At 48.7% G+C, this 23,928-nt stretch overlaps 1 protein-coding gene across 8 annotated transcripts in view; it reads left to right on the forward strand.

Moving 5' to 3' along the window:
* The window catches only part of SHPRH (SNF2 histone linker PHD RING helicase), a 140,956-nt gene that overhangs the window by 39,044 nt on the left and 77,984 nt on the right, over positions 1–23,928 (forward strand). For all 8 annotated transcript variants that reach the window (XM_085880770.1, XM_085880757.1, XM_085880737.1 and 5 more), the window contains 4 exons: positions 13,808–13,919; positions 14,434–14,699; positions 14,881–14,995; positions 17,649–17,766. In XM_085880770.1, the coding sequence (XP_085736896.1) occupies positions 13,808–13,919; positions 14,434–14,699; positions 14,881–14,995; positions 17,649–17,766 (611 nt within the window). The remainder of the gene's footprint in view (positions 1–13,807; positions 13,920–14,433; positions 14,700–14,880; positions 14,996–17,648; positions 17,767–23,928) is intronic.

The following is a 23,928-nucleotide window of genomic DNA, read 5'->3' on the forward strand; positions in this document are numbered from 1 at the left end:
TATGCAGTGTTTGACTTTAACCTGACGGACGTAAAAACGTTATACAGTAACAATAAAAATGGTTTTTATAATCATGGTTATAACAATAATGAACATAGAAAATGTTAAAATATGACTTACAGATGATTATTATATCATTATACAGTATAATATACATACGGTAATTTTTGCATAGGCCTATACACTATAAACTAGAACGGGCACTCATAGAGCGCATACCTTCGCCGCCACTACTTTTTTTGTTTTTGGTATGAGTGTGGGGAACTGATTTCATATTAATGGTCTTATGACACAAACCACATATCTATAATGTCATGACCCCCCCCCCGACTTTCGGCTACGGACTAAACAACAATCACTCGCGTCGTTTTGGCGAGTCTTCACTCGCAAGCTCGGTGAATACAACGTTTCAACAAGAGAAGGTAATCTCGTTTGATGCTGGTTTCATGCAAATCAAATAAGAATTGACTGAGTTATGCCGAAAACCGCATATTTTTTAAGGGCGTGACCCCCCCCCCCGCCCCCGACATTTTACCCCAACCGGTGACTTGTTATGACGTCATTGTGTCACAAGATTGGGCATTAAATTCTGAAAATTTTGGTGCTGGGTTGATGTAAAGCGGACAAGAATTGGCCGCGTTATGACAAAAACCGCATATTTTTCAAGGTCGTGACCCCCCTGACCTTTGACCCCTAACCGGTAACAAGAGTATGGGCGTCATTGTGTCATATTGCATATCACAAGATGAGGCGTTGAATTCTGAACATTTTGGCGTGAGTTGCATGCAAATTGAATAAAAATTGACCATGTTATCGTAAAAAGATGATTTTGACCTTTTCTTGACCTTGACCTTTGACCCGAACGATCCCAAAATCTAATCTAATGCTTCCTGGCTAATAACCAATCATCCCACCAAATTTCATGCAATTCGGTTTAATACTTTATGAGTTATACGAATCACAAGATTACAAATAAATAAATAAATAAATACACGCCGACCAAAACATAACCTTTCGCAGAATGCGAAGGTAATAAAGGTTGGCCGACATACGACCAAATCGACTTACGATTGGTCGGTCGTAACCGATCGCGGTCGAAAGTCAACAAGTTACTTTGTGTGTGTATGTGTATATGTATATGTATATGTATATATATATATATATATATATATATATATATATATATATATATATATATATGTATATGTATATGTATATATATGTTTATGTATATGTATATATATGTATATGTATATGTATATATATATATATATATATATATATATATATATATATATATATATATATATATATGTACCCATTTATCGTTTCAAACATTGTTTGGATATCCAGAATCCCAATTCCTCTTGTATGCAGCAGACCACTGCCGGTAGTCCAATTTTGCCAGGGGCATGGCTGTCCGCTGATGCAGTGCCCTTTCTATGTTAAGGGCGGGAAATCGTCTCCCACCGGACGGACAATTCAGTCGTGACTTTCTGGAACAACGCCAGAAACCAGTCACGGGTGGGTTTTTAATCCCACCACGGCCCAGTTCGTATTCTACCCGTGCGAAATAGGGTCAATCGCCAAATACCTAAGTACCCGCGCAGGTAACCTACCGAGGGACCGTACCTCGGCGAAGGCCTGCTTGGACACGAACCGCTTAAGTGGTCCGTTCCGTTCTGGGATAACCGAGCGGGTATTATCGCCAGACCTCACCGGACCCGATTCTATTTATCGGTTATTTAAAAACCAACTATTATTCCGAGATGCAATATGGCGTTCCAATGGGGAAAAAAAAGGACATGACGGACGGGTTAACATTCACGCAAGCACATTTATTGTTTTCCACACGTATACAGCCATGCAGGTATGGAATCTATTAAGGTGAAAGCAAAGGGTGCTACGACCGTCTCTAAGCAATTATGTACAGCCACTTATACAGTTTTTTTACTTGCAAGACCCGACGCCACAACATGCATTCGAAAGCAAAACCCAAGGAAAAGACCACCCCCACAGACAGGGGAGTCAGACTGGGCCCGTAGACCTTTATGGCGTGGGACTTGGCAGACCGAACGAGTCCCCCGAGACCGTTGCAGGTTACCTGCACCCTCGTGGCACCTTGTGGTGTCAGCCTCGACGTCTGTCCCCACGGCAGCTAGTGTAGCCGCGGCTGACCTCGGGCCTTCCGCGTGGCCGGCGAGCTCTCTCCGGCTCTCCTTACACGAACGTGCAGGTTCGCGCGACACAGCTGGCAGAGCGGCACCTCCAGTCCGCGTCCCATCCGCGATGCCCGGATTCTCCACCGACTGCAAGCTTCAACGACCGGGTCGCTCCACGGACCGCTTCTCCAAGACCAAGACAGACAGAAGACCACCAGAAGACCACGAGCCGCCGACTCTCTCTTCGTGGCCGCTCCGTGCGCCCTTTTATTCCTCCTCGCTTATCGCCCCGCCCTCCTTCTAGCTCCTGCGGGAAGCTTCCAGAAAGGAGGCGTTACCCAGTTCCAACGCCTCGTTCCTCCCTGTTTATCGCTCCACCCCACTTCCAGCTCCTGTGGGAAGCTTCCAGAAAAGAGGCGTTACCCAGTTCCAACGCCTCGCTCCTCCCTGTTTATCGCTCCGCCCCACTTCCAGCTCCTGCGGGAAGCTTCCAGAAAGGAGGCGTTACCCATTTCCAACGCCTCGCTCCTATGAACCGACCAATGACGAACGATCTCCCCCTTGCGGCGCATGGGAAAAACGGGCGGGAAAATCCGCGTGCCATCGGAATACCTTCTTTTTCATGGCGTTACTGGAATCCCTTGTTCCTTTTCCTTGGTAGAGACGGTTTTACAAGCAGAGCGGGTTGTAGTGTGGTTTATGGAGAAGGTGATTGGTAGTTGGCATAGCGGGGAAGGTGGTTAGGTGATTGGCGTAATTGTGGTTGAGGTGATGAGGATGGCGTGGTTTGTTGAGAGGCGCGTGTGGTTGTGGTGGTGGGAGGACGGTGGGTCTGAAGCGGTTGTTTGAGAGCGATGTTGTGGTTGGTGGTTGTTGTGAAGCGGTTGATGATGTGCTGTGTCACGTGATTGGGTTTTCATATATCATGCCTCACCCGCTAGGGGTGGCAGGAATGTGCTTCTGGTCGCGCAATAAAGCGGAGTTGATGCTGGCACACTTGCTTCCCGTGGTCCACTGCACCTCGTACACTCAAGTTGGCTGACGAGGATGGTTGAAAACGGACGTGTACCCGTTTTCGTCCGAGACGACTTCGGATTGTTTTCAGAACAATTGGAATGCTATTTCCACGCGAATGATGTGGTCGACGAGAGCAAACAGAAGTCGATCTTGCTCGCTTCGCTTTCGGTGGAGCATTATCGACTACTGCGAGATTTGGTGGCGCCGGACAAGCCCCGGGATGACGGGCTGTCATTTCGGGACATTGTGCAGAAGATGAAAGCACACATGGCGCCGGAGAAGTCATTACAGCTCGCTCGATACCAGTTTGATCGCCTCTCGAAAGGGGCAGAGGAACGCGTCGCTGATTTCGTGGCGCGGATTAAGCGTTCTTCCGTGGCCTGCAAGTTCACGGCGGGGGAGCGTCCAGCGCGGCTCAGGGATCGTTTTATCGCTGGTTTACAAGATGCGAAGATGGTTTCGCCGGTTCTACGGCTGAAGGGTGAAGCCATTACATTCGACTCGGCGGTCAGCACGGCTACAGCGGTCGAGCAAACTCGCGGGGATGTCCGGGCCATCACCGGCCACATGGGGTCGCGAGCACCCCAGGACGCACGCTCGACCTTCGATGCGGGTCGGACGTCGCCGCGCGGCCGCACGTGCGGCGAATTGGCCCCGCGGACGTGTTTGGGATGCGGAGGTCGACACCTGCGCCGTGCGTGCCCGTATAAAGGTACCGTGTGTTTGAATTGTCACAAGGTGGGTCATCTGAAGCGTGTGGGGCGCCGGCCACCGTTAAGGTCATGGACGGCGATGTGCGAGGCGACCCGGGGCGGGACCGGCAGCTGTTGATGGGCCTGTTTTCAATTGGCCCAGCGGCGGCGCGCCCGATGACGGTGGAAGTCGAAGTGAACAAAACGCCGATCACGTTCCAGGTCGATATGGGAGCGGCTGTGTCGATCATCGGCGAACAGACCGCGCGTAGACTCAACGGCCTGAAGCTTATCAGGTCAAACCTCATGCTGTTCACGTACACCCGTGAGAAGATAACGCCAGTCGGGATGGCAGACGTGTCTGTGCGATACCAAGGCCAGGTCGCCATGCTTCGGGTGTACGTCGTGCGGGGGAGGGGACCGTCTCTCCTTGGCCGAGATTGGCTGGCCCGCATCAGGCTAGACTGGGCCGCAGTTCACCTTGTGCAACCCGTGCCGAGCCGATGGGAGGATCAGTTGGAGAAGATTCTTCAAAGACATCAAGGTTTGTTTTGCGACGACCTTGGGAAACTCAAGGGCATGGAGGCAAAACTCTTCCTGAAGGAGGGGGTGGTTCCTCGGTTTTGTAACCCACGTCCGGTGCCATATGCTCTGCGGGACAAGGTCAAGGGTGAACTGGATAGGCTGGAGGCCTGTGGAGTGATCGAACGGGTGTCGTGCTCAGATTGGGCCACCCCGGTTGTCACGGTGCTGAAACGGAATGGAGACGTCCGATTGTGCGGGGACTTCAAATCCACGGTGAACCCGGGGCTCAATGTGGAGCAATATCCACTGCCGTCGATCGATGAAATATATGCGCGATTGGCAGGGAGTCAATACTTCACGAAGGTTGATCTGCGTGATGCATATTTTCACCTGCCGATGGATCCCGGGAGTAGCGAGCTTTTGACAATCAACACGTGTCAAGGACTCTATCGATATACCCGACTCTGTTTTGGGATTGCTTCGGCCCCAGCTTTCTGGCAGAAAGCCATGGATCAGGTTTGCATTGGCCTGCCCGCTCAGACATACCTGGACGATGTGCTCATTGCGGGGAAAACGGCGGACGAGCATCTTGCGAACATTGCCCAAGTAACGACAAAGCTAGAAGCGTGCGGCCTGCACTTGAACAGGGACAAGTGCGCGCTCTTCAAGTAGCGCTTGGAATACCTCGGGCACATCATCACGCCAGAGGGGCTGTTGAAAGGTCCTCGGAAGGTGGAAGCGATTCAACACATGCCACCGCCTCGCGACAAGACGCAGCTGCGCTCGTTCATTGGTATGGCCCAGTATTACCAAAGGTTCGTGCGAGGGCTCAGCTCACAACTTGCCCCGTTAACACGGTTGCTCAGGAAGGACGAGCGCTGGGCTTGGGGACCTGCACACCAGGCGTCGTTCGACCACGTCAAGCGGCTGCTCACAGAGGATACGGTCCTCGTGCACTACGAGTCTGCGCGTCCGCTCCTATTGGCATGCAACAGCTCTGCATATGGTATCGGGGCAGTGCTCTCCCACAGGATGGACGATGGTTCCGAGCGGCCTGTTTGTTTTGCATCCCGGACATTGTCCGCACCAGAGCGGGGATATGCCCAGATCGAGCACGAGGCTCTCAGCCTCGTCTGGGGTGTGCGGATGTTTCATCAATACCTGCTGGGGCGGCATTTCACTTTGCAGACGGATCACAAACCGCTTCAATCCATCCTGAGACCCGAACGCGGGGTGCCGGTGGTAGCGGCCGTGCGAATACAGCGGTGGCGTCTGTTTCTTGGTGCTTACGATTATGATATTCAGTTCCGAAGCACTGAGAAGCATGCTCACTGCGACGGGCTCTCACGCTTGCCGTGTGCGAAGGGTCCAGCTGCGTCTGAGTTGGCCGACCGGGTCGATGTGTTCGCGCTGGGCCAAGTCCAAAGCGGGCCCGTCACGGCCAGACAGATCGTGGTGGAATCGGCTCGTGATCCGGTGCTCGCCCGTGTCGTCCAGGCGATTTCTATGGGGAATTGGAGCGATCTGCCTTCGACACCGACATTTCAACCGTTCATGTCACGCGCATCGGAGCTGTCGTTGGTCCAACGGTGTGTTATGTAGGAGATGAGGACGGTGATTCCACTGAAGTTCAGGCAGCGGTGTTTGGAAGAACTGCATGTCAGTCACCTTGGCATCGTGAAGACCAAGAGTCTTGCTCGTAACCTGTTGTGGTGGCCGGGGTTGGACAAAGACATTGAGTAGTTGGTTAAGCGTTGCGCCACGTGCCAAACAGATGCTGATAACCCGGGTCGAGCTTCGGGACTATGGCCTGCGCCAGACAGAGCCTGGCAGAGGGTCCATGTAGATTTTGCGGGGCCGGTTAATGGCAAAATGTTTTTGATTGTGATCGATGCATTCTCTAAATGGCCGGAGGTTGTAGTAATGCAGCATACATCAGCAAACATTGCAGTGGAGAAACTGCGGATGATCTTTGCTAATAAAGGGTTACCGGAGAACCTGGTCTCTGATAATGGTCCGCAGTTCATCGCGGGTGTATTTGATGAGTTTATGCGCCAAAATGGTATTCAACATCTAAGGTCCGCACCGTATCATCCTGAGATGAATGGGCAAGCTGAGTCGTTTGTTAAAATGTTAAGACAGGCTTTGCACGGGGGGGGGGGGGGTTGCACCTGTGCAGACGGTGGTCAATGTCTTTTTGCTCCATTACAGTAACGCTGTTCATCCCGTCACGGGTGATTCGCCTACCATTCGTCTCTATGGACGGGCATTACGGTCCAGACTGGATTTGCTGCGACCTGGAGGGTCGGGGAGTGGGGCGGTGTCGCGTCCGACGCGGCTGCGCGGCTTCGATGTGGGACAGCGGGTAATGGTGCGCGATTATTTCCACGGTTCCAAATGGGTGCCGGCTGTGGTCTCTGTGGTACTGGGGCCGGCGAATTGCATTGTGCGGACTGATGGTGGGGATGTGTGGAAGCGGCATGTGGACCAAATGCATGATCGCTGTTCAGCGTCACCCCCCCCCCACACCTCCCTGGGCCGAACAATGTGGGACCCCCACCTGTAATCTCAGTGCGGGGGGGGGGAAGGGGGAATTGTTGATGCTCTGGAGAAAGAGGATAGCTGGCTTGCTTGGGTCCCGCGACGAGCGACTCCACTGCGAGCTCGTCGCCGACCGCAGTCTTCCTTGCCTTGGACCCGAGCTATTCGACCTCCTCCCCAATTCTCCTCAGCCGACTGCAGCAAACCACCTCGACCGTGCTCCAGGCTTCAGGCTTCCCCTCTCTGCAGCTCCCCGACAGACTCCGAACCCCGACAGACTGCCACTCTCCAAACTCGACTTGACTCACGGCTCCAGACTGCTCCTCTCCAGACCCGACTTGACTGCCTCGACCTTTTCTCCAACTCCCTCAATTCGCCCAGCGCTCGGCGCTTTATAGTCCGGCAGGAGAACCCATATGCAAATTTCTGGATCAGAACGAGCTCGGGGGTGGAGCCACGCTCGCCCATTGGACGGAGAAAAAGGGGCGTGAGTCTCCCCTGATCCTCGAATTTGCATATCCCGATTCTACTCCGACGCGCCTGGAGGCGGGGCCAAACCACCCCGCGCTTGCTGATTGGACGGATCAGAAGTGGGCGTGTATCATTCCTGATCCGACTTCTCCTCGGAAAGGCCGCACTTTGCACCCGCGGCTCGGCGCGCGTCCCGCACGAGGCCAGGACAGCCTGACGCTCGGTGCCCACAAGCGGTGCGGGAATGGTCGCAGAAGGAGAGGCGAAGGTGGTGGAGGGTTTAAAGTGGTGGTCCATGGCCATGGTGACGTTTGGAATGGCGGTGATGCGATGTTTGCGGGAGCGAGTTGTGAAGGTAAAGATCGTGGCTGTTGGCGTTGTTGTTGTTGTGAAGCGGCGTTGCAGTTGGTGGTTGTTTTGTGATGGCGGTTGAGACGTGGTTGGTTCAAAATAAAGATAGAACAGAAAAACGGCTATCTTAAAGGGTCGCAGCTTGAATGAATCGCATTTATTCCCTCTAAACAACGGGTTTGGGGCTAACAACACATGTACTTGCAGAGATATCTCACCTACGGGACCTGAATGGTGGCTTGCGAATTTCCTCAACCGTAACAATATATATAATATTGTTGCGAATCTGGAAGCCGTGAGCACTCAACATACAGGTCCGATAGAACAGTTATATCGGTAAGTATGTGTTTTTCGTTCAGGTCGCCGTCCCGTGTCTAATGGGTAATTAAATGTACATGCGCTGCGAAGTTACTTTGATGGTCAGGGTTTTCTTTTATTTTTATGCCACCAACATTGTCTACAACAACGCCAGCTTCACCCTCACCTTCACCTCGCTCTGGCTGATGCCATGGTGGACGGAGTTCAAGGAGGAGCCTCGCGGTGTGTGTTTGTGGTGCTAGTCTATTCAGTAAAACTGTATAAGTGCTTGTACATAAATTGATATTCCTTCTATGTTTGGTTAACTCTGCCTTCTTGTGTGCCCCCCTGCCCTATTATAAATAAATATATTTGTTAAATGTATCAGTTCGTTGCTGTGTTTCTGCCATTGGCTGAGGGTGACGTGTCTTGGTGACTTATAAAGGCTGTTGCCGCGGCAAATGTGCGATTGGACCGACGGAACTTCGGCAACCGTCCGCTCGGGTTGCGCACCGGTCGGGCACGCTAATGGCTCAACTCGTACGAAGGCCGTCAAGGGTGTGAATACTCGGTAACTCGCCATGTGGATTTCTGGGTATTCTGAAGATTGGCAAATAACCCTGTACCACGTGGTGTAATTACTGACGATTCACGGTCCGGTAAGGGACCCGTACTTGTCAGAGTTTTCCGAAAGGTACCATCTAGATTCTGGGTGTTCGGTGGAGTCGACTCTGCAGCTCCATCTAGCGGACGTGCTCGTCGCCGATACCTGGTCCGCAACAATATAAGAGTCAAAATTTGCTAATGTGTTACATTGCCTTCATGGAATTCGGATGGTAAACCGGGCGATCACACCTCGCCGCAGGTCGACTCTGGACACGGGCCGCTTAAGCGGTCCGTTCCGTACTATCGGGATAACCGAGCAGTGTTATCGTCGGACTCGACGGTTCCGATTACTTATCGGGCGTATTAAGCCCACTACGAACCCTTTACGTGAAGCAAGATGGAGAGTCAAACAAAGGAAAGGACACAGCGAAACGGGGAACAATCGGACAAGCACATTTAATACGGAAGGCACGTATATTACAGTCACAGGGATACAATAAAAGCAATACACGTATTTACAATCACCGTAAAGAAACACAAGCAAGGAACGATGCAGAGCTACAACTGAATATGATTTACTACACAGAACACTTCTACAATTTTACTTCACCAGACTGGTGCCACACACACACGTTTACACAGAACCCAAAAGAAATGGAAGTCTCGACTTCCCTGAGCGTGTCGAGTCCCTCTCCGACGTCCGTCGACGTAGTCCCACCTGGCCGCGACTCCGTGCCCGAGCGTGGTAGGTGAGGCCTTTCCGGCGTTCCTCGCCCCTGCACGTGTTGGCCACTCGACGCCACGGACCGAGTGTTCGGCGCTATCCCAGCGCGGATGGGGGGGGGGGAAACGTGGATGCCCGAAGTCGGGAGAGGGGAATGGCGGACGCTCCTTCCCACCAGCGGGGTCTTGCAACTGCCCCACAAAAGACCAGGCCAGCGGCCACCAGGACGAGCGAGCCGGAAGACGAGAGCAACCACGAAGCAAGTATATCCACCGAGAAAGAGCATCCACCAAGCAAGAGCATCTACAAAACTGCTTCGCCCGTCTCCGACTTTTATGTCCTCAGAGCTCTGCCCTGTTGCTCTGCCCCGTTCTTTGCTCCACCCCCCTTCGAGGCGCTTCGAGAAAGGTCTCGAAGAGGGGCGTTCCTCCTCCCTGGCCGCGTCACACCACGCATCCACCAATCGAGCGCCAGCTGCCCTCCCCTCGCTTCTCTCCCCTCGCACCAAGCACGGAGAAGAATGGCGCGAAAAGTCCACCGAGCGTCCTCGTTGGCTTTTATTTGAAATACAAGATAGAGAAAGAAAAACGACTGACTCGAAGCGTCGCAGCCCGAATGAATCGCATTTATTCCCTCTAAACAACTGGTTTGGGGCTAACTACACATGTACTTAAGAGATATCTCACCTACAGGACCTGAATGGTGGTTTGCGAATTTCCACAGCCGTAACAATATGTATATATGTATATGTGTATATGTGTGTGTATATATATATATATATATATATATATATATATATATATATATATATATATATATATATATATATATATATATATATATATATATATATATATATATATATATATATATATATATATATTGTTACGATTGTGGAAATTCGCAGAGCACCATAAAGGATATCCCCAAGATTAGTTATATCGCTCAGTGTGTGTTCAGATAGATTTTCCCACCGTGGTCTGAAGGGAATTATTCGTGTTATCAGGGCTGTGATCTTTGAGTTGGCCGTTATTCTTTGCTATCGTTATTTTGGACCAACCACATCACCCTGACGACCACCACACCGCCAACCACGACCACCTCAACCACGAACCACACCACCAATCACCTTCTCCACAACCACGCTTCAACCCTCTCCGCATCAAAAACCGTCTCGGCCATGGATAAAGAAGAAGGGGTTCCGATAACGCAAGGGATTTTCCCTCCTACTTTCCTGCGCTTCGGGATGGGGGAAGGGCGGATTGAACCAGGGGTCAAAGGTGATGTTGGGTGGGGGCCTGTTTTTGGGCGAAAAATGTCCCTGGGCCACATTCCCATTGAGGGCCACCGCAACGATTTCTTCTTCCCTTCGCGCGCCGTGAAGAGAGGAGCCAGGGCGTTGGAGGTAAAACATGCCCTCCTTCTAGAGGCTTCCCGCGGGAGCTGGAAGAAGGGCGGGGCGAGAAGGCAGGGGGGATAAAAGGGCGCACGGAGCGTCCGCGCAGTTGGTTGTTGGTCGGTGGAGGTTTCAGTCTGGGTGGAGCAGTCAGTCGGTGGAGGTCTCGGAGTGTGGAGTCCGCGTTCGAGCCTGGAGTCCCCGCAGTCGGTGAGGAGCTTGAGAGGGTCTAACGAGGGTCGCCCAACCAAGTCACCACGAGAGTGGAGGTCACCTGCGATGGCCTCTGGGAGTTCCTTTGGTCAACCAAGCTCCTTGGACATAAAGGCCTACGGGTCCAGTCTCACTCCCTTACCTTTGAGGGGGTCTTTCTTTGCTTTTATTTGTGTGAATGATGTGGCGCCGTGTCCCGTTAAGTAGAGAAACTGTTAAGTGCCTGTACATAATTCATTATAGACGGTTGTAGCGCTTCGCCTTGCTCGCGTCTTTGTCCCGTCCTGCAGTCTTCGCAAAACAACTGCATGCGTGTTTCGCCCATTGACTGCAGAACTGCATGCGTGCCGCATTCATTGCTTGTTTGGTTGCATACCTGACTGCATACGTGTAAATAAATGTGCTTATTTGAATGTGAACCCGTTCGTCGTGTCATTTTCCCCATTTGAATGCCATATTGTCTTTCGGAATGTTGGTGGGTTTTTGAATACCGATAATATAATCGGGTCTGGCGAGGTATGGCGATAATACCCCGCTTGGTTATCCCAGAATGGAACGAACCGCTTAAGCGGTTCGTGTCCAAGCAGGCCTTCGCTGAGGTACGGTCTCTCGGTAATTTACCCGCGCGAATACTTAGGTATATCCATATTCAGCGATTGACCCTGTCGTGCGCGGGTAGAGTGTTGACTCGGCTGTGGTGTGCGCTTGGAGCACACCCGTGACTGGTTTCCGGCGTGGTTCCAGAAAGGCGCGACTGAATTGTTCGTCCGGTGGGCGAAGCGGCCACGATTAGTTAAAAGCGGTCGTTCGCACGCTGGGCGGACGGCAGATTCGTAACAATATATATTGTTACGTCTGAGGGGAGGGGTATGCATTCAAAGGGTAATTTGGATGTTTAATGAGGTATGCGAAGCTGTTCGAGTTGTACCTGGATCTCGATGTAATAAGTAGCAATTCAGTGGTGATAAATTGTCAAGTAAATGTCCATTTCTTTAAGGGGGAAATGATAATTGTCACGTAATTAGATAGGGAGACTGGTTAGGGGAAGTGTTTATGTGTATCCCCTTTTAGTATTCCCTGTAGGCTTGCCGTGACTGACGTAACAGGACAGTGCTGCGGATGGCTCCGCCTCTTGATCATGATTGGCGGAAGGCGACTGCAGAGGGCCAATAAAAGGGCTCGATTGGAAGTGACGAAGACTCGAGTAGAAAAAGGTTCAGTTCGGGAGAAGAGGAGGAAGAGTCATAAAGAAAAAGGGTCTGGTCGAGGCTTTATGTCTCTGAGCGCACTCTCTCGTTGCGCTGGTTCGTTCCTGGATTCGTCGTGTCTCGTGGCCTTGCTGTGCCTCGTGCCTCACCTCGGTTGGCTCTGGAGTTCTGCTGGCTTGGAGTACGGGGCCGAACGGCGGGTGGACCTGCCTCCCTCTCCTGCTCGCATCTTGGCACTAAAACTGCCTCCCTGGCGGCTGTGAGCGGTCTTGGGCCGACACCAGGAGGTCGACACCACCAGGAACAGCACCACGGTGGCTGGTTGGAGCTCGTAGGCCAGAAACCGCGGTTCTGCGTGGAAGGGCTGACGGAACCTCGGCACCAGCGCAACACCAGCTCGTCCGGCACCAATCCAGTGACTTTTATGTCTACACCACGGGCAAGCCTGACCACTAGCTCTGTGTGTGTGTGTGTGTGTGTGTGTGTGTGTGTGTGTGTGTGTGTGTGTGTGTGTGTGTGTGTGTGTGTGTGTGTGTGTGTGTGTGTGTGTGTGTGTGTGTGTGTGTGTGTGTGTGTGTGTGTGTGTGTGTGTGTGTGTGTGCCTGGCGCCTTAGAGGGTTTGAGATTTGTATATCCATTGGAATTGTTTGTGTTTTCCCCACTTCCGAACCCACACCACCTCCCGTCGAATTGCCCCGGATCCCTCCTCTTGCCGAGTCTTATTATCGTTCTGGTTAGAGAAATAAACATTATTAACTCGGTGAAAAGCGACTCGTGCCACCTTCCTCATCCCGTTTGCTGTCGAGCGATTAAAACCGCCATCCTTGGGTTATAAAAAATAAACCGCTTCCATCGTTTCGGCTCATTTTACGTTGGCGGGACTGTTTAAGTCCCTTGGACGTCACAAAATATATATATATATATATATATATATATATATATATATATATATATATATATATATATATATATATATATATATATGGGTGGTCCTTATTTCTAGCCTGGTGTGTTGGCGCAGTGGTTCGGGCAGCGGCTTGGGATCCAAAAGGTCCTGAGTTCAAGCCCCGTTGGGCCACTGAATTAATACACCAGGGGGTTGACTCAGCCTGTCATCCTTCCGAGGTCGGCGAAATGAGTACCAGCATACTGGGCCGGTGTATACCCCGGTTAAAATAGGTGTACCATATCCCTGTGTCGTAAGAGGCGACCAGGGTTGCGTCAGGAAGGGCATCCGGCGTAAAACCTGTGCCAAATCACTATGCGGATCACACGGATGATCCGCTGTGGCGACCCCTAACGGGAGCAGCCGAAAGAAGAAGAAGAAGAAGAAGAGTCCTTATTTCTCAACTTTGGATTTTCTAAGCTCCAACCCCTGGGATTCATTGGAATAGTCAAGAAAACTCTCATGGTGAACTTTTTTTTTCCAATCGGCAACATTTACCCCTCCCTCATCGACCTTGAAATTTCACCCCGAAAAAAAAAATTGTTAGGGGAACACCTGTTTGCAATAAAGTGGGATATGAACTACACTCGCTGTATTTTGTCTTTGTTGAAATAAATTTTTTAACACGATTTATGACGTTGTGGCATTCTGCCGACAGGAGGCTTCCATTGCTAACTGGAAAAGCGGGTTGATCGAAGAAGAAGAAAAAGAAACAAAAGTGAAGATGTTGATCAAGAAAGTGAAGAGAAAAGCTTCTGTCAACATACGAGGTGCTGCTGTTAACTTTCGGCTTTGATTTTGAGTCTTTAAAATAAAGATTATTTACATATTATGTACCGAGTTGCCATTCCATTTGAGGTGCTTTATATGACCTCACTATCTACGATCTGGGTACAAAGATAATTTGTGTTTTATATACTACATTGTCCCACGCTTGCTCGCTCACTCGCTCACTCACTCACTCACTCAAGGACCCGTGAAATTACGACGAGAATACTTGGACAATCCAAAGCAATTACAAGTTAATGCAGGAAAACTACTCCGTGATATGTGGGAAATGTTATCTGTGCTCACTCACTTGCACATTCAGCACTGAATTTGAGCTTTATTTAGGTTCCATTCAACCGTCATCCAAAAATGCAGATAGTCTATTGTTCAAAACACAAATTGAGCAAAGTATAATTCTCCTAAATTTGAACGTTTGCATATAAAAGTACTCTGTTTTCTCTCTCCCAAACAGAAGGATGATGATTGTAATCTTGGGTGCTTGTATGGCCTTCACAGAGGTGAAGGTACAGATCCTGCAGCTTGCACTTGAGTTGGGGCCAAAACGAAACTTGAACATGGCCCTGCTCTACCGCAGACTTGGCAAATCGGATGCCTATGATAAAGTTGCCTTCAGAATAGCCATCCGGAGAGCTTTCAATCAGCTTCTGGATAGTGGACTACTTCATCGGGTTAAGGGTCGAGGCTTGGGTGGTACTTTTTGCCTTGTCAAGGGGGCTCTGTTAACAGAATCACTGAGAAAGATGATGAAGAAGATGAAAAAGGTGGGCATTTTACGTTTGAGTGTGAGTATATGTGGCATGAGAATCATTGCCTGTTGGTTCAATTTGCATTTGAGTCGTTTGAATAATGGATAGCTGTTGCTCGTAAATATAAATTTTGATGGAATAAGGTTCGTCGGCAACACTGATCTTTGTTTTTCAAAATGCAATCTTGTTTTGTTAGGAATGTTCAAAAGGCCCAGAAAGCATCAGCACAAGTGGTTGTGCTGAATTATCAGTCACGAATTGGGAGAAGTTGACCGATGTGTCTCTGTCCAGCGTTTCACCAACATTATCTGGTAACTTTGTCTGTTAATGAGCTCCAAGGAAACTTGCTTTGCTATACCTGTATAATGTATTCATATATATATATATATATATGTATGTATATATATATATATATATATATATATATATATATATATGTATGTATATATATATATGTATGTAGGTAGTTGCAGTTTCGGGGCTCGAGTCTACTGCGAGGGGGAAATCCCTGGTTTCTCTCAAACTCACCCGGACCTGAGGCCACCTGTAGCAAATAACTTCACTCCACGGTAGGTTGCGACGCAACTACGAACGCCAATCGAGCGACCAGGAGTCCTTGTCCATCCGTCTAACAACCGTTTAACGTGGCCCCCCGACCGGGGAATGCACCCTCACCAAATGTAATACTTACCTTATCTGGTGATCTTGAATGTGGCCGAGCTGTTCCGCCAGCACACACCAGACCCTGCGAACCGAACTTTCAGGAATCTCAACCTCTCAAGCTATCATCCTACAGACATTGCTAGACCAATGGTGGAAAAGACGTACAGATTGGAAATAGATTTAACAAGAAAAGGTTTATTTACACAAGTGAGGAGCAGGAAAAAGGGGTGGGGGGAGGGAACATAAGGATTTTAATGGCATGGGGAAAAATGATGGTTAAGCAATTTGTACAGCAATGAGGTCAGAGAAAGAGAAAAGAGCCACAGAGCAAACTTCACAAGTGCCATACCTACCATGATCACAGTATATGGGCCCAAGCATTCACAACTGAGGGGAAAAGGAGGGAGAGAGGTGTGAGGAATTGCGGCTTCAGCCTACCAGGCAGGGTAGAGCAGAGGTGCCCTCGCTATTCAACACTGAGGGAGAGGAGGGAAAAGAAAGGCTGTGAGGTATCTCAGGCGCATGGAGAAAAGTGACGTGCATCTGTGTCTGTGTTGCGAGTGTATTTGAAAAGGGAAACTGAGAAAGGTGCAGCGGAGAAAAGATGTGTGAGGGGATAGCCTAAGTGTGAGATCCTTCCAGATGTGTCCTTTTGTGCAGCTTGGTTTCCATCCTATTAATTGGCTTGGCTCCGTCCGCCCCCTCGCAGCCTCGGATCCTCGCTCGTGATGACAGTTCATGAGATAAAAACCAAAAGGGGCAAAATTGCCAAGAGCCAGAAGTGCGACCTCCACAGAGCGAGCGACGTCATGGTCCAATGAGAGGATAGAGTGAGTGTGTTTGACCCTGAAGAAAGAGAGGTTGGCCAGTGCTCATCGAAAGAGGAGAATATAACAAACAATGTCATGCCTCAGGGAACAGTGTCCGGCGCCCAATGAAAGAGAACAAAAGCTCTGGGGTTCGCTCTTTTATAAGGCTGCCCTGGAGGCTTCAAGAATATGTGTGTCATTGGGTGGAGCCTGCACATGGATTGGCGTTCCGCCTCCCTAGCCCCGCCCATTCGAGTTTCTGCAGCGAGTCCTCTCAGTCAGGGCTTCCGGCTGTCGTAAGAGTCAGACCTCGCTTACCACCACTTGAGGCGAGCGAACATTCGGCTGGTTTGAGGCGCGCAAGAACGATTATGGGGGAACGAATGGAGTCGATGTCTCTCAGGTCAATGCTGACCAAACATCGCCCAGGTGCCGTGATGGCCATCATAAAGGCTGACAATGGGGTTAAGGGATGAGGGATCTCTTTGACAGCGGGGGAGTTTGAGGTTATATAACTACTTAATGTCTTGATTGCCTTACGTGCGTGTAGGAAGAGATGTCAAACTCCAGTCTGTATTGTATTAAAGTGTGTGAGTGATAGAGACAGACATTAACGATAAAGGGAATGTAAGGAAGGGATCAGCCCACGCCCGCATCAAATGGCTGACAAGCCTTGCTGACAACTTTCCATGTGCAAATGAAAAATAGGGAGTGAATCCTAATCTACCCATTCCAAGCAGTTTGGATCCTACTGACCCATCGAAACGTAAGGGACTATTCTAAACATTTATGACAGAAATAACTACGCTGAAAGACCTACGTGTCGTGAGCGCACATTTACAATCGCGGTTTCTCAAAACCGCAACAATTTGTATGTGTGTACTTTAATACATACATTTTTATTTTTATATATATATGTATATGTATGTATATACATATTCACATATAGTATTATTTGGAGGGCTGTTTTGAATTAATTATACAACTTGCTCATCCCTTTATTTGGGCAGTGTATATTCACCGTAATGTCACCAAGGATGTTATTACCACAGCCACCGAAGGTAGTGATGTTTTCACCCTTGTTTGTCTGTGAGCAGGATATCTCAAAAAGTTATGGACTGTTTCAGACAAAATTTGGTCGACCAGGTTGGGTGTGTGACGAGGACGAATTGATTGGATTTTGGTGAAGATCCAGATCTGGATACGAGAATTGTTCTCGTTGTTCTTCACGATTGAAAGATAGGGCCAAAAACGATATATAGCACTGTATCGCAAAAAGTTATGGACAGAGTATGACAACTTGGTGGATGATTTGTGTAGGTTACATACAACAAGCTGATTAGATTTTGGTTCAGGTCTGGATTCAGATCCAGCCTCTCAGTGGGATCGAAAACGTAAACGGTTCAGCCTTGTGGAGGTATGTGCTCTTCCGAGTGTCATTATAGTTCATGACAGCAGTTTTGAAGATAATTATCTGTGTAAACCTTTGCAGCTGGAAGCGAGTCCACCGATAAGCGGGACAAAACAGATTATCCTGCGAGCGAAGGTGAAGCGCAGTCCACAGCATCACGACCAGTCTCTGTGTGTCCTTTTGATGCCAATGACTATCGGTGAGAAAAACTATTTTCTTTTCGGTTATTCATTTAGTGCAGCTTTTACATATCACAAATACAATTGTTTACATTTCACTGCTTATGCATCCACATTTTGCTTCATTCTTATTTTCAATTTTTTTTGTCATTTGGAGAATTTGTTTTTTTTAACACAAAACTGGCCTGTTTTGGTATTCCCATCCAAGCACCCAGCTCGTATTGCTGTCGGGATTCCAGTTTGATATGCCATGTATTGGTTTATTTTACTTTTGTTTTCTGATGGCCTTGAAATTCATGTAAAAGTGTGCTCATATCTCCTATGTCATATGTCCTTTTGCTTACACGTGATCCATGTACGAGCTTCTCCATGAGCCTGACACTGTCGTGATGAGAATGGCACGAGGTAGATCGCATACCTCCACCAGGCTGAACCGTTTGTGTTTTGTATCCCACTGATGGTCAGAATCTGCATCCGCACCTGACCTACACCATAATGAGCTTTGTCTTGTCACCTACTGTAATTTACTCGAAAGACAGGGACGAAGGCTTTGAAGTGGGAACAACATGTATTATTCAGACACTGGCACAACAGCACAGCACAGCACAGCATCGGAACATGAGCAGGTCCCATGACTCGCCTTCACCACGCCCCGGTGCACCCATGTATGCATGCATTATCCTAAACGACTGATACATCTCTCTCCCCCCCCTCAACCCCCCCTTTTTAATTTATTTTTTATTTTACAAATCAAGATGCTCAGGAGGCTTACAGACACGAGCTGATCGTCTAAGGGCTAGTGGAGAGCTGTCCTTGCTTGCAACTGCTGTGGGTTTCTCAATAAGGGGTACAAGGTCGGGAAGGAGTTCAGGTATATTGATGGGTGAAAAGCTTTCATGAGGAAACACCTCAGATTCAAACGCAGATGGTGTTAATACAGGAGTGGGAGACAAAGGCATTTGAGCCGGTTCAATGTTTGGCTCCCCATGACGTAACCTGAGTAGGTCAACACCAGCAGATACCCGTCTACGACGGGTACGGGGGACAGGACGGATCACAATACTCGGTTACGGTAGTTTCTTTGGATTTTTTGCTCCGCATTCAACAGCTCGGTTCATATTGGTGGCATGTCTGGGTGCCGATGGTAGCGTTTGAGACCGGTCACTTTTGATTGTTGGCCTTGCCACATTGTGCCGGATGAGTAACACGAACGATTTGACATATTCATCGTTTCTATATTACCTCCATCAACAGATTAACAATGTGGCAGGATACAAGTCGTAATTGCTAAGTTGAACAAACGTCCTGAACTCATGGACTTACTGAAGTAAAGCACGTTGTCTGGGACCCGGCCGTCGGTCAACATGTTTACGCAGACATCTACCATCACACAACTTCACAAGAAACATCATTTCACCAATGTTATCGATAATGATGCCAGATAACCACTTGGTTCCACATCCGGAGTTCAACACAAATACAGGATCATTGATCTGGAAGTTGCGGTGTGCAGACGTTTGGTCGTGATTACGTTTCTGTTGACACTTGTTATTCTCGACCTCGACCGTTACGTCCGGGTGCACTAATGATAACCTTGTTGTCAATTCACGACCCGTTAGAAGCTTGGCAGGTGAGCGACCGGTGATTTGATGTGGTCTTGTGCGGTAGTTGAGCAACACCCGAGCTGGACGAGATTGAACGGAGCCTTCCTTGACGGCTTAGACCATTCTTGATGATTTGAACAACACATTTGGCTTGACCATTACTGGTGGGTTTGTCGGGGGCAGATGTGTAGTGCTTAATGCCATTCATTTTACAAAAGTTCTGAAACTGAACTCATAAATGATGATCCATTATCTGATACAATGGAGTTTGGAATACCATGTTGCACGAACATGGTACGTAGAGCTTCAATTGTCACAGCAGAGGATGAGGATGGCACAACGAGAGCTTCAATCCATTTGGAGTGGGCATCAACTACGAGAAGGAAAAAACTTCCCTTGAAATGGACCAGCATGGTCGATGTGTAGTCTGGACCATGGCTTTAATTGCCACGACCACATGGCCAATGGAGACTGTGGCGGTGTCTTGGCATGTGCTTGACAAGTGTAACAATGGTATAAATTACTCAATGCCATTGTCCAAACCAGGCCACCATACATGAGCTCGGTCAACAGCCTTCATGGTGACGATGCCTGGATGAGCATTGTGGAGTTCACTGATAGTTTTCCTGTGGAGTTTTGGTGGAATTATCACTCTGCCACCCCAAAGCAGGCAGTCTGCATCAATAGAGAGCCCATCTCTCCGGGTGAGGTACGGTTTTCACCCCTTCCGCTAGTGATGTCCAATCACCTGACATAACACAGCGTTTAATTTGTGACAAATCTGGATTGCTCTTGGGAGCCCAAGCAATCTGCTTAGCAGTTACGGTCGCCTCATTGTGAATGACGTTGGCCATGAGATGAATAATATCACCAGATTGTGGAGGTCCTGGGATGGTTATGGTAAGCGGCAAGCAACTGAGCATGTCAGCACAGTAAATTTCCTTGCTCGGACGGTAAACCAATGAATAGCCATAACCGGCAAGGGTCAACACCCAACATTGTAAACGACCTGATGATGTGCGCAGAATGGCTCTGGTTTCTCCCAGGAGACCTTACAAGGGTTTGTGATCAGTCTCAATGGTAATATGTCTTCCAAGGACATATTGGTGTATCTTTAAGGTGCTCCAGACACACGCTTACACCTCTCATTGCACTTGAGCAGAGCATGATGTTCAGTGTCAGATGGGGTTCTTGATGCATACACAACAGGCTGGAGATTACCAGTTCCATTTGTTTGCAACAACACACACCCAATGCCATATGAAGAGCTATCACAACTGAGAACAAGTTCCTTGGATGGGTCGTAATGGACAAGTAACGGCGAGCATGACAGCATGGTTTTAGCGGCCTTGAACGCTCTTGTTTGGGTAGCTTTCCATTTCCAGACAATGCCTTTCCTAAGGAGAAGATGCAGAGGCTCGACGGTTGTGCTGAGTTGAGGCAGGAATTTACCAAAGTAGGTCAACATACCCAGGAATGCACCAAGTTCTGAAATGTTTTGTGGCATTGGTGTATTTACAATTGCTTCAATTTGCTCGGAGAGGGAAAAATGCCTTGACAGGAGAGTTGATGACCCAGGTATTTAACTTCATGTGCCATAAAGGAACACAACTCACTCCTTAGGCATAACCCAGCTTGTGACAGCCGATTGAGGACTTCGTTTCGGTTCTCGAGGTGTTCATGCTGTGACTTGCCAGTCACTTGTCTGTCGTCCTGAAATACGACTGTCTTTGGTACAGTTTTCGACAATGTCTCCATCTTGCGTTGGAAGATTGGTGCAGCAGAGCGTATGCCAAATGGGCATCTGTTGTACATGTAGAGTCCTCGATGAGTGTTGATGCATGTATGGGGCTTGTAATCATCATCCAGTTCCATTTGAGCATCGGCATTGGTCAAGATAAGCTTAGTGAATGTCTGGCCACCCATGAGAGTGGTGAACAGATCCTCTGCTTTGGGCAAAGGGTCGCCATCCAGTTTTGAATCGCGGTTGATCGTCGTCTTGTAGTCCCCACAAATGCGCACCGTTCCATTTGCTTTGAGTATTGGAACGATAGTTGCTGCCCAGTCAGAGTACTCGACCGGTGAGATGATGCTCACTCTGCAGGCGGTCAAGCTCACACTCGATCCTTGATAGCATCATGTGGGGCACAGGTCGAGCCTTATGGAACTGGCTGAGCATCTGCAGAAACATGAATCCTCACTTTGGGCCCTGCAAAGGTGCTAATACCATCGCTGAACAAGTCCCAGGGTACTTGTTGCACCGGGTATCGTATCCAGCATCAGAGTTGGAGACTCTGTTTCCGTCCCTCCAATTAAGTCTGATTATTCGAACCAATCTCTGCCTAAGAGGGTTGGTCCTTCTCCATGCACTATCAGTAGTGGTCGGACATGAGTGCTGTTTCCATATCCTACAGTTACGTTAGCTGAGCCAACTACAGGAACCACCTCCTTGGTGTATGTTCTCAAGTCAGTCGATACAGGCCGGAGTGCAGGAGCCTTTCTCGGAGGGGAGATGGAGGTGAACTTGCTCTCGCTCTTAATTGATCTGGAAACGCCAGTATCAACTTCCATCCTCACTGGGATCTCATTGATTGTTACATCAACTATAATTGGAGCTCTTTGTTCCAACAGAGAAAACCTCACAAAGTTCCTCACTTGACTCTCGGCTGCAGGCTGTGCTCTGTGACCTATCGTTTGCTACATCAAGGTTCACCCCAATGTGATAAGCAGGAGACAAGTTCTTCGACTTGAATCGAGAACAACGACACCTCAAGTGTCCCCGCTTACCACAGTGGTCACAGGTATAATCCTGTACCGACATTAGAAAGCTTGATGATTACCACCACAACGCCAACAAGTTACCCCAACCTTCTGGGTAAATTCAGGAATGTCAGGAGGTGGAGGTGAATTTGGTGGCTTGCTAAAACACTTTTGCTTGCAGCCAAAGGTTACCTTGTTTACTGATGGGTCCTGCTGGATAACTTTTCACTTGTTGGAGAACACACGCAGGCTCTCGGCAGTTTGCCTACACGCAGTGGCTATTTCCATGACTTTAGCCAAATTGGGGTCGGATTCAGTAAGGAGTTTTCGCAGAATTGAGTCGTCATTGATGCCTATTATAAAGAAATCATGTAACATCTCTTCGAGTTTACTAAACTCACAATGCTCGGCAAGTTGGCGTAAATCAGCCACAAATTCGGATGCTGACTGACCATCTTGACGATGGTGGGTGTAAAATTTATATCTCGAGACGGTCTTTCCCCATTTAGGGTGATGATGTCTTTTCACGAGATTGACAAGCTCTTCATACGACTTGTCAGAAGGTTTGGCTGGGGCAAGAAGATCTTTTATCAGGCTGTACGTTGGGGCACCACATACGGTCAGTAATATAACTCACCGCCTTTCAGCGTCCTCATTTTTGTCCATTTTGTTTGCCACAAGTCCTCAATGTCCATTTTGTTTGCCACAAAGTACTGCTCCAGACGATTGTTGTAGTCTTCCCAATCATCCCCCACTGTGTATTCTTGCAATATGCCGATGCACGAAGACATCCTCGTCGCCACTGTAATGTACTCGATAGACGGGGACGAAGGCTCTGAAGTGGGAACAACAGTGAACAACACAGCACAGCACAGCATCGGAACATGGGCGAGTCCCATGACTTGCTTTAACCACACCACGGTGCACCCACGTATGCATGCATTATCATAAACTATTGATTCATCTCACCTACACAAATAATCCACCAAGTTTTATCATAATCCGTCCACAACGTTTTCTTAGCTCCATCTCTCAACAGTGAAGAATCACTTTAAAAAAAATTAAAACGTTCTTGAATCCAGATCCGGATCTGGATCTTCACCAAAATCGAATCTCTTCTTCCTCATCACACACTCAACCTGTTCACCAAGTTTTGTCTGAATCCATCCGTAACATTTTGAGATATCGTGCTCACAGACAGGGGTGAAAACACAATCTCCACCATCTTTGGTGATGGAGGTAATAATAATGTGTTCAACGTACAAATAATGTTTATTTTGCATGAGACGCTCAAGCAACTTGGTGCACCACAACATATTTGTATTTGACTCGTGAACATATCCCCCCCCCCCATTCTTTCTTACTGGTCGTCCATGGAATTCCTTCAAATTACATCACTTCTTAGGCTTTCCCAATATTTGTTGGACATTATGATAAGTGGCCCAATGAGCTGCAGAATGTTGTGAAAGTTTGCTATGTTTCCTCCCCTCCTCTTTCTCAATTTGTAGCTTACCTGGAATTTACATTCCAGATAAGGCATTGTCATCGCGCACCGTCTATCCGTCTCCTTTCTCGACTTCTCTAGCCAACCACTGGGCTGATGGTGCTAAAATTTTGCAGCAACATTCCTCTCTTGACTGGTAACAGGACTTGCAAAGCTCATTCCGGTCATATGACTTTAAGTAGGTCAAAATGGCTGACTTAGTAAATTTCTACAAAAATCTTCTCCAGACCCACCTGTCAGATTGCTACCAAATTGGGGTTACATCATTAGGACAGGGTTCTGATGTTAAATTGTGGAGGCCATTCCGATCACAT

The sequence above is a fragment of the Eptatretus burgeri genome, chromosome 1 (genome assembly GCF_056783735.1).
Source record: "Eptatretus burgeri isolate ZD-2024b chromosome 1, Ebu_testis_v1, whole genome shotgun sequence".
In the NCBI taxonomy this organism is placed as follows: domain Eukaryota; kingdom Metazoa; phylum Chordata; class Myxini; order Myxiniformes; family Myxinidae; genus Eptatretus; species Eptatretus burgeri.